Source organism: Electrona antarctica (genome assembly GCF_951216825.1).
Source record: "Electrona antarctica genome assembly, chromosome: 1".
NCBI lineage: Eukaryota > Metazoa > Chordata > Actinopteri > Myctophiformes > Myctophidae > Electrona > Electrona antarctica.
This window is the reverse complement of record NC_136806.1, coordinates 52,179,342-52,191,015: the sequence shown is the minus strand read 5'-3', so window position 1 is coordinate 52,191,015 and position 11,674 is coordinate 52,179,342. Positions and strand designations below refer to the sequence as shown.

At 43.6% G+C, this 11,674-nt stretch overlaps 1 protein-coding gene across 1 annotated transcript in view; it reads left to right on the top strand.

Moving 5' to 3' along the window:
* LOC306925474 (LIM and calponin homology domains-containing protein 1-like) overlaps positions 1-11,674 on the top strand; it is a 185,967-nt gene that overhangs the window by 105,698 nt on the left and 68,595 nt on the right. The window contains exon 5 of the mRNA XM_079504308.1: positions 6,330-6,360. Coding sequence (XP_079360434.1) covers positions 6,330-6,360 — 31 coding nt within the window. The remainder of the gene's footprint in view (positions 1-6,329; positions 6,361-11,674) is intronic.

Below are 11,674 nucleotides of genomic sequence, written 5' to 3'. Positions count from 1 at the left end.
AAGTGATTTGGTCAATCAGAACAACCTTCAGTTTGTTCTTCAACAAGTTCAGAGAAGAAAGTTGTAAAAGTAAAAGTAGAATATTTGTCCCAAAGTGTAGTTGAGATGAGTAGCCTGTCTGGTGTTGTATTTGTGGACTTGAGGATTTGTTTGAAAGTAATTACTAATTGTGTGGTCCATGTCACTATGAGCTAAGAGCTGAAACATCTGCGCTCTGTGGCCACGCAGCGATGGAAACGGCTCCATGTCCAAGTGAAGGGGCAGCGCTCCAGATGGAGGGTGGACAAGAGAGAAGACCGTCCAGATGGAGGGTGGACAAGAGAGAAATGAGAGAGTTATAGGCTAGTGGGGCTACAGGGGAGAGATGGTTGGGGAGAGAAGATGGAGACATATACCTGAATTCATGTAAAACACATAATGTTTACATCCAAGTCATTTTATGCTCATTAGGATGTAGCGAGTAGTTGCCAGCTTGAATGGGGACACAGAACCATGTATTGCACTTCTCACATAATTGTGACATCATATTTAGTAGGTTCACATTCCATTCCTCCACTCACGGTATTGTCCAAGACAGCAGAAGTGTTTTATATGGTCCAACCTTTTAAAAGAGACAGAGAGGACCTCTAGGTATGCTCCCAATGAGCTCACCTCATACCATACCTTGTTGTTTTGTCCCATAAAGTGATGCTTGTAGAGAGGCAGCAGACAGTCAGACAGAGCAACGTGGCTCCTGTGTGTTGATTGGTCAGCCGAGAGAACGAGAGGAGCAGTGTTGTTTTCATCGACTAAAACCAAGACGAAGAATGTTCGTCGACTACCTTTTTTTCACTTAGGAAAACTAAATGGACACTAAATGAAAACTAAGCTATGATGACTAAAACTAAGACTATATATACTGACAATTCCGTCAACAAATAAAAACTAGACTAAAATGTTATAGGAAGGGACTAGTGGACAAGAGACCACTTGGTTGCATGCTGAAAATAGCCGATCTACAAGCTCACAACACGTCATTACGACGGCATCAAGGCCCGCCAAAACACATTTAAGTCGACTAAATCAACTGTATATTTAGTCGACTAAAATCGTATAATGTTTAGTCGACTAAAACTAGACTAACACTAAAACATTCCGGGTGACTAAAACTAAAACTATATGAAAACTATTCAAGAGACTATGACTAAAACTAAAATAAAAATATGCTGCCAAAAACAACACTGGAGAGGAGAAGACTTAACCCCATGCTGGTACTTTCACCTCATCTCATAATCCATGCACAACAAACAGGTGCTGGGAGTCCTTGGATATTCCCACATTTTAATGCTGTATTTTCGATTGAGGCTTTGAAATTGGTTGAATTGATGTTATTGGTGTAGAAATCAATTCTGCTGGGAAAGCACTTAAATGTGACTAGAATGTTCTTGAATCTGACTTCCATAGAATCGAATTGAATACTTTTATTGGCAGTTTAAAAGAAAATCACAACAATGTCACCCTTTAAATTACGCCAAGGTGGATTATGCACAAAAAAGCCAAAAATGGTAAATGGTAAATGGTGCATTTATATAGCGCCTTTATCCAAGGCGCTTTACAGAGATTGTGCATTACATTCACCCATTCACACACACATTCATACACCGATGGCAGCGGAAACCATGCAAGGCACCAACTAGCACATCGGGAGCAATTAGGGGTTCAGTGTCTTGCTCAAGGACACTTCGACAGTAACTCTGGGGGAGCCCGGGTTCGAACTGGCAACCTTGCGGTTGCCATCCAGGCACTCTACCCCTGAGCCACCGCCGCCCAAAGGTAGTTTCCATCGTGGTCCACTTTGAGAGAATTGAGACATAGAGCAACACGCAACAAGCTGTACAAGCAACCATAAACCAAATAAATATATAATATTTACATATAAAGTTAGAAGCAATACAGTGGATTGCTCAGTGGCCTTGTGGTTAGAGTGTCCGCCCTGAGACTGGGAGGTCGGGGTTCAATCCCTGGCCGGTAGAGTTCTCAACGGGCCTGAAAATTAAAGCCCGGCTCTAACTGGGCCCGACTGGGCCAGCCCGAGGCCCGGCTCGGCCCGAACAGTTCTCATCATTTTAGGCCCGAAAAGCCGACAAAACCCGAGAGAAAAAAAAAAAAAAAAAGATTGTTAGTGTGCGCACTGCGCAGGCAGCGCCATGTTGCGACTCGCGAGTGAGAGAGAGAATGGAGTCAACGGACATTATAATAGTTTTCTAAATGGAAACATCACAATCATGTTCAGTTGTTGAAAACATAATGTTAACTTAGTAAGTTCTCTTCTGCGCGAAATAGGTTATAGTAGGCCTACGAAATAGGTATTTAGCACTAGAATGTTAAATCCCCTTTGTAGCTCTCATTCTCTCTCTCTCTCTCTCTCTCTCTCTCTCCCTGACGGCGCTGCCGCTGCTCGTGTAATTTATATTTTATCAGCAGAGCAGAGATCTTTTCTAGTCTACAAAGTTAAACAAAGTTACAAACCCAAAACATGTTCTACTGCAGTCGCAGACCTGCTATGTTCGGTGAGCGACAGACGCCACTGACCATGCATGCACTTGCGCTGTGCAGTAGTAGCAGTAGTACAAAACAAATCATATTCTAGTATGAGAACAAGGCAAGCTCAAGCAGACCTTGTATTTTGAACTGTAGCCTACTGTCTTGCGCTTGTATGTAAACTGCTAATAAAGTATTCAGTCAATCAATCAATGCTTTATCTGTCTGCCTTGAATCCGTGCGTCTGCTCTGCTGCGTGCTGCTGAGCACCGCCGTGCCGCGGCTGTAAGTGTAACACCTTTAGTCATGTAAATTCAGGCTATTATTTTCTTTCTTGCTGTTCTCTCTCTCTCTCCAAAAGTTTTACATCCCAAATTCCCAATCCAGTCACTGTCAGCGGAGCAACACAACACACTGACAGCACTGCTGTTCATTATTAATAAATAAATACACAAAGACAGATTGACAGAACAGAATCATTTTTATTGAAAAAAAAAAAATCCCCTTTAGCAGCGCCAACCCGAGAGCCCGACCCGGCCCTACCAATTAGCATATATTTCAGCCCGGCTCGGCCCGAACCCGTTGGGTCGGGTCGGGTACCCTCGGGTTCGGGCAGAATTTGAGAACTCTACTGGCCGGGTCATACCAAAGACTCTAAAAATGGGACCCAGTGCCTCCCTGCTTGACACTCATCATCGAGGGTTGGATTGGGGGTAAATCCCTGCGACATACTATAGCGTCATGTCCAGGGGGTGTACTTGTACATCAAGCTGCCTCACGCTATACAGAAACAGGAGATAGGCTCCTGCCCTATGAGCCTTATGGCTCTGCAAGGCTACTTACTACTACTACTAATACATTGGAGGAATCCAATGTAGTCAGAGGAGCAGAATTAGAATGACAGTGAATGGTTTCCATAATTTGGGTGAGTTTATTGTGACACACCTAAACCCTCGAGACACCCACCGGATCAGGCACGTGCACACATAGACATCAAAGGGGGCTTTCGGCCCCTGCCCTTTTTACCCCTTCTGTAAAACGACTGCCCTTTTACCAGACCACGAATGCAGCATTTACTTTGGTGAAAGAAATGCAAAAGCCCCTCCCTCTCCTTTCCATGCCATATACCGGAAGGCAGCATTCAGGAGATTTTTTTTTTTTAAACTAATTTGTCTCGAAATCCATGTTGTACACACCGCATCTCCAGTAAATAGACTGCTGGGTTTGCGCCCCGAAAATAGCTGATCTACAAGCTCTCAACGCTGCGGATCATTGATTTTGGTTATTATCAGATTTACTGCTCCTGGCGGAACGTTCCGTCAGAAGGAATCCAACTAGCAACTGCTTCTGGCGTAATGTTCCGTCTGATAAGATTTATTATTGATATCAAACCGGATCGCTGATTTCTATTTTTTCATTATTATTTTGGCTTGGCCTTTCCTTCTTTTGCGATCCTAGACCGTGTTGCGCAACCACAGTGCCGTCCGCCTCCCATTATACAGGCTGACTAAAAAGCTGAATAACTCAAAATCTACGGAGCTCTCCATGGTTTGGATGAAACGTGCGATGTTCGGAGGTCTTTGCTGGTGGTCTAGATGGAAACATTGGCGCTTTCTAGAGCAAGGATGGCTTAATTTTAGCTTGCTAGCATTGACGCTATTTATGGGCGACTGTGGCTCAAGAGGTAGAGCAGGTCGTCCAATGATCCATGGGTCGGCGGTTCGAATCCCGGCTCCTCCTGTCTACATGTCAAAGTGTCCTTGGGAAAGACACTGAACCCCAAATTGCTCCCGATGTGCTGGTTGGTACCTTGCATGGCTTCCGCCGCAATCGGTGTATTAATGTGTGTGTGAATGGGTGAATGTAATGCACAATCTATGTAAAGCGCCTTGGATAAAGGCGCTATATAAAATGCACCATTTACCATTTATGTAGCATTAAACATGGACGCCCCAAACAGGATGTGGGTCCAGCGTGTGCAGCATTGAAATGGCCTCGGCAGTCTGAGGTTGGCTGTGCGTCCAGCAGGTGGCAGTATAAGTGTTAAAAGCTGTATTGGATAGTATAGCAGACGGAGAGACAGAGAGAGAAGTGTGAATGACACGGCCGGGCCCTGAGAGCTGCACTTGAACTCTTGGAACATTGTCATTACGTGGAGAGCGGTCAAGTCGCCACCGGGTGCTCTCTGTGATTTTAAACAAACTGACGTGGTCCTCGGCGAGAAAATAAGCACTCTCCGTTCTCATTTTGTTTAACAATTCCTCAAATTGTTTTTTCCAGACTCGCCACTTCTAAAAACGCATCCTCCTGTTCCCCCCCCCCCCCTCATTCGATCCTCTCTTCTCTTTTTGCCTTTCCTTCTTCCCGTCTTTAATTTCTCTCATTTCTTTCGCTTCTTCTTTGTCTATACACGTACTTTTCTCTGTTTCTGGTTTGATTGATGTCTACACTGACCTTGGGAACCTTGGCAGTTTTAGGAATGACAGAGTGCACTGTACTAGGAACTTGGTTTAACCCTGTCAACGCGAGGGTGTTTTACAAGAAGTGGAACCTCGTATAGGAACACCAGTGCTCCAGTTTGATTGCACTGCAGCTCTCAGTCAATCCTCCTTCACAGCGAACAGAAATTGTTTTCTCGTGCACTTTTCTCTCTCTCTCTCTCTCTCTCTCTCTCTCTCTCTCTCTCTCTCTCTCTCTCTCTCTCTCTCTCTCTCTCTCTCTCTCTCTCTCGCTCTGTGTGTGTTGTTTCCAGACCGCTCTATCGTGGGGTCTGTTTTTTCGCCTGTTGATTTACAGCTTTTAAAACGTTGAGAGCTGTCCTCATTTCAGACAAGAGTCTGTCATCATCATTCTCCTCTGTCTCTCTTCTTTTCCTTCACATACTTTCTGTACACATCTGTGGAGCAGCCGACCCCCCCCCCCCCCCCCGACCCCCCCCCCCCTCTGGTGTCATGTCATGTATGTACAGTATGTATGTATGTAAACCTCGCGTGTCACCAGGGCGTCCCACCGTGGAGGAAAAGCCTGGTGTTCGTTCTATAAGCTCTCCCGTGTGATCCCGGTTCAGAAAAAAGGGGAGAAAAAGAACCGGGTTCCGGTTGGCTTGTTCGCATTGTTTTTGTTCCCCTAAATAATGGAAATAAATTAGTTGAGTCTTGCTATGAGTTAGAATAAAAGATGGACATACAAAACCCATTATTATGCTATAAGGAACAAAACGATTATACCAAAACAAAATACATTTTAAAAAGAGGGGAATCATTTTGGAAGTCATTTCCGCTCCGACCGGAGCGAGCGTGCGCGTGTGCGTGTGCGCGCGTTTGCGCGTATGCGTGCGAACAGTATATGTACTACTGGATATTAATGTGTGTATACAGACAGTGCCCTTTCTCTGTCTTGCTCTAGCGTCTAGCTCTCTCCCTGTATCCATGTTGAGACTGGTATGTGTGTGAATGGGCCTTGGATGAGTTGCAATGACAGAGAGAGAGAGAGAGAGAGAGAGAGAGAGCATCTGCCTAACAGCTACACTTATATTAGATTGTTTTGTGTACAGTGGGCTCTGGAGAGGTTGGAATAGGGTTAGTTTCCTTGCTCTTGTTAACGGTGTGCGTGAGAGTGAGACCGAGAGCCAAGATGAATCGTCTTCCTTCCTTGTATTTGTTATTGTTTTGTTTTCTTAACATGACATAATTTCATCAATGATCATCAAGTCAACAACCTTTTTCTTCCAACCTCCCCCCCCCCCCCCCCCCCTCTTCCTCTCATTCTCTCTGTCTCTCTCTGTCTCTCTTCCTATATCTTCCTTCCAGGCCGACAGACTGCAGCAGAAGGCTGAAAAATGTAAGTGAAGCCTTCACACTACATGTAATTTGTTAATTAGTGCTAGGATAATTAGTTCTTCTAACTGTGTTTGAATGCCTTGAATTGCCTTGAAAATACATAATAATAATAATTGTGGGGGGTCCTTGACATGAAATAGTTTGAGCACCACTTGTGGTATATAAACTTCAGGTCAAGAAAGGCACGTGCACGTGTCTTTATTCTTTGATTCTTTATCTCAAGATATAGCAACATACGTTTTTAGTAAACATATTTAGAATTGGCCACAGGTCTTAATGGGTTAAGATCTTACTTGCTTTCTCTGTTTTGTGCCTTCAATTATTCACGTCCTTGCTCTGCCACTGTCTTATTTTAGTTTGAAGGCCTTACTTGCAGGACAGAGTGTGTACCTTAAAGGACCTTGCAAACGTGAAGCGAGGAACTCAGGCGTTGTTGCCTGGATCAACACAGGTCTGCTCAAGAGGGGCGCAACAACGCAAGTGTAAAAAAAAGCTAAACCGAATCCAGGTCTGGTGAGTTGCGGGCGTGTGCACGTAACGAGCACACGCGCAACAAATTCACGGGACCGCGGCGCGCTCACGTAAATACGCTTGCGTTGTCGCTCCGCGACTTCTCCGAGCAACAACGCAGGTCTCATTGAAAATGAACTATAGGCGCGTTTTATCGCTCCCCATTTGCAAGACCCTTTAGTCGTAGGCTCACCTTCCCTCCGAGAATGAACACAGAGCAGTATAGACTGTAGGGATGAACACAGAGCAGTATAGACTATAGGAATGAACACAGAGCAGTATAGACTATAGGGATGAACACAGAGCAGTATAGACTATAGGGATGAACACAGAGCAGTATAGACTATAGGGATGAACACAGAGCAGTATAGACTATAGGGATGAACACAGAGCAGTATAGACTACAGGGATGAACACAGAGCAGTATAGAGAATGAACACAGAGCAGTATAGACTATAGGGATGAACACAGAGCAGTATAGACTATAGGGATGAACACAGAGCAGTATAGACTACAGGGATGAACACAGAGCAGTATAGAGAATGAACACAGAGCAGTATAGACTACAGGGATGAACACAGAGCAGTATAGAGAATGAACACAGAGCAGTATAGACTATAGGGATGAACACAGAGCAGTATAGACTATAGGGATGTGCCGATGAGATATTTTGGCCGATATCGATATCCGATATAATTAATTGCTGTTATGGCCGATAACCGATATTACCGATGCCAATATGATCTCATTCTGTATGGAAAGATTATAATAATTTTGTCCATTCTGAAAAATACATGTAACAGGGTGCACTGCAGGCTTCTAGGCAAGTCAGAGTTAACTTAAATACCTTTTATATTTAATATTGTGAGCTTGTAGATCTGTTCAAGCTGTTACTTTGGGCTTGTTTATCTGTATAGACAGACCGATTAATCGGACCGATTAATTAAATCGGTCTGATTGATTAATCGAACCGATGCCGATTAATCGAGTCGACTCTCCTTAGCCGATCTACAAGCCATTTGAAAATAGCCGATCTACAAGCTCACAATGTGTGGCGTTGCGACACATTGTGAGCTTGTAGATCGGCTATTTTCAAATGGCCGAAATGTATAGGGTTGAATTGGTTAATGTGTTTTCTAATCAAAATTAAAATCGCCAAAGTAACTAAAGTTTTCAAATAATTGTAGTGAAGTAAAAGTACACATTTTGGCTCTGAGATGTAGTGGAGTAAAAGTACTGGAAATTGGAAATACTCAAGTAAAGTACAAATACCTCAACATTGTACTTAAGTACAGTATACTTAAGTAAAAGTACTTAGTTACTTTCCACCACTGCCAACCGCCATCAGACTATACAACACATAAGAACGTTCTCCCCCAATGCTTATGGTGATTAATAATAATAATAATAACTTTATTTGTATAGCACTTTTTAAAAACAAGTTTACAAAGTGCTTCACATACAATACATAAACAGGCAATTCAAATCAACAATGGAAATTAATAAAATACAAAATACAAAAATAATGAAAGACAAGATAAAAAGAGAAAGCAGAAACTGGGCGTTCATTCAAACTCATTAAAAGCCTTTCTATATTAGTGGGTTTTTAAGAGTTTTTTAAAAGTGGACACTGAAGTGGTCTGTCTAAGTTCCAGTGGTAGTTGGTTCCACAGCAGTGGAGCCCTAGACCACTGAAGTGGTCTGTCTAAGTTCTAGTGGTAGTTGGTTCCACAGCAGTGGAGCCCTAGACCACTGAAGTGGTCTGTCTAAGTTCTAGTGGTAGTTGGTTCCACAGCAGTGGAGCCCTAGACCACTGAAGTGGTCTGTCTAAGTTCTAGTGGTAGTTGGTTCCACAGCAGTGGAGCCCTAGACCACTGAAGTGGTCTGTCTAAGTTCCAGTGGTAGTTGGTTCCACAGCAGTGGAGCCCTAGACCACTGAAGTGGTCTGTCTAAGTTCCAGTGGTAGTTGGTTCCACAGCAGTGGAGCCCTAGACCACTGAAGTGGTCTGTCTAAGTTCCAGTGGTAGTTGGTTCCACAGCAGTGGAGCCCTAGACCACTCTGTCTAAGTTCCAGTGGTAGTTGGTTCCACAGCAGTGGAGCCCTAGACCACTCTGTCTAAGTTCCAGTGGTAGTTGGTTCCACAGCAGTGGAGCCCTAGACCACTCTGTCTAAGTTCCAGTGGTAGTTGGTTCCACAGCAGTGGAGCCCTAGCAGCTCTCCAGCCTCTCCAACTGATCCAAAACGCCGCAGCTCGTCTGGTCTTCAACCAGCCAAAATTCTCACATGTCTCCCCCCTGCTCCGCTCCCTGCACTGGCTCCCAGTCGCTGCCCGCACAGAATACAAAACTCTGATGCTGGCATTCAAAGCAACCAAAGGTATGGCTCCCCCATATCTTGCAAGCATGATTGAACCCTACAAACCCTCCCGCGCACTCAGATCAGCCAACGCAGGAAAGCTGGAAGTACCCTCACTAAAAACGCCGGGACAACGCTCCACACGTCCCAAACTCTTCTCCCTTCTGGCCCCAAAACTGTGGAATGCACTCCCCGTTGCAATCAGAACTGCAGCATCACTCCCAATCTTCCGCCGTAGTCTGAAGACCCACCTTTTCAGACTCCATCATGGCCCATAGCACTTATCCTACCCCCTTAGATAGCACTTTTTAGACTTAGATAGCATTTGAAACAGACTTATAGCATGTCATGTAGACAGCACAATAATTGCATTGTATGTAGTCATAGCACATCATAGTACATATGTATAGCATAGTATAGTATATATGTATATTTAATATGTATAGTGTCATTATATAGATATGTTCTAGTTACGTTCTTAGCTTACGCATGTTTCTTGATAAATGCATTTTATATATGTGATGTATTCCCATACTTTTGTTCTTGCCTAATGTAAGTCGCTCTGGATTAAGAGCGTCTGCTAAATGCCTAAATTGTAAATTGTAAATTGTAAAGGCAATTCTAAAAACGACTGGTAACCAATGCAGTGAGGCGAGAACAGGAGTAATAATATTGTGGTCATATCTCCTGGTTTTTGTAAGAACTCTAGCTGCTGTGTTTTTTTTTTTAATGTTCTGTTTATTAATTTTTTGTTTTTTACAAGTATAGCAGTAACTTGAGAAATACAAACAGAGTAACACATACAACAAAAACTGAAACACAAACAACACACAAATTCCAAATCAAGACAACCAAAGAACATTCAGAACAAAACAAAACATACATATACATATATAAAAATAAAATTAAAATAAAAACCCCACTCCAATATAGTCAATGTACAAAGCAGTTCTTGGTCACAAACATCATCCAGACAAGACAGGTTGGCTAGTCAGGCGACAGCTATTCAGGTTCAATCAGGGGGCACAAGTGTAAGACGGTCAACATGAGATAGAAAAGGCTGCCATGCTCTACTGAATTTGGAGATTGAGCCACGCAATGTATATTTAATTTTTTCCAATTTTAAAAAATATAGTATGTCAGATATCCAACGGGAATGTGAAGGGGGGTATGTTTTTTTCTAGCTGCTGTGTTTTGAACTAGTTGAAGGCGATTGATAGATTTTTTTGGGAGTCCAGAAAAAAGAGAATTACAGTAGTCCAGATGGTTTGTGACAAAGGCATGCATACGGGTTTGTGCATCGCTGAATGAAAGAAATTATCTGATTTTTGCAATATTCCTGATTTGGTAGATGGCTGTTTTTGTGATGTTAGTGAAGTGCTTTGAAAAGTTTAGATCAGAATCAAATAAAACTCCCAGATTTCTAGCCTCAGGGGAGCACTGTAAGCCATGTGAATTTAAAAGCTGGATTTGGTTCTCTCTGTGGGATTTTGGTCCAAATACAACAATTTCAGTTTTATCGTTATTTAACATAAGAAAGTTATTCGACATCCAAGACTTTATGGCAGTAAGGCAGTCAATCAAAGGGGAAACTGGAGATTATTATTATTATTGTCCATGTGTTTTTTTACATTTTTACTCTCTCTCCCGCTCTCTCGCTCTCTCTCTCTCTCTCTCTTCTCTTCTTTCTCTCTCTCTCTCTCTCTCTCTCTCTCTCTCTCTCTCTCTCTCTCTCTCTCTCTCTCTCTCTCTCTCTCTCTCTCTCTCTCTCTCTCTCTCTCTCTCTCTCTCTCTCTCTCTCTCTCTCTCTCTCTCTCTCTCTCTCTTCTCTTCTTTCTCTCTCTCTCTCTCTCTCTCTCTCTCTCTCTCTCTCTCTCTCTCTCTCTCTCTCTCTCCTCTCTCTTCTCTCTCTCTCTTCTCTCTCTCTCTCTCTCTCCTCTCTCTCTCTCTCTCTCCTCTCTCTCTCTCTTCTCTCTCTCTCTCCTCTCTCTCTCTCTCTCTCTCTTCTCTCTCTCTCTCTGCAATATCCTGAGACCTGCTGCCATTTTCATTTGTGTACACTCCGATTTTTACAGTGCACGCATCTGTGGAGCATCTCTCTATGTCTGACTCTCATACTCTCCCTATGTCACTCGCTCCTTCACTCCTTCTCTCTCTCTCTCTCTCTCTCTCTCTCTCTCCCTCTCTCTCTCCTTCTGTCCCTGCTTTATGAGGTCATACAGCGATGAGAGCTCCATGCACTCTGCAGTCAAGGCTCGCACACATGCGCGCACACGCGCACGCACTAGCACACTAGCACACGCACGCACGGTCTCTTTCTGTCAACTCTTCTTGTCCCCCTCTTTCTCTCACCCCCCCTCTCTCTCTCTTTACCTTCTGCTTTCATCTCCCTCCTCCCTACTCTCTCTGTCTTATCTCCTTGTCCCTTCTCTCTCTCTCTCACACACAC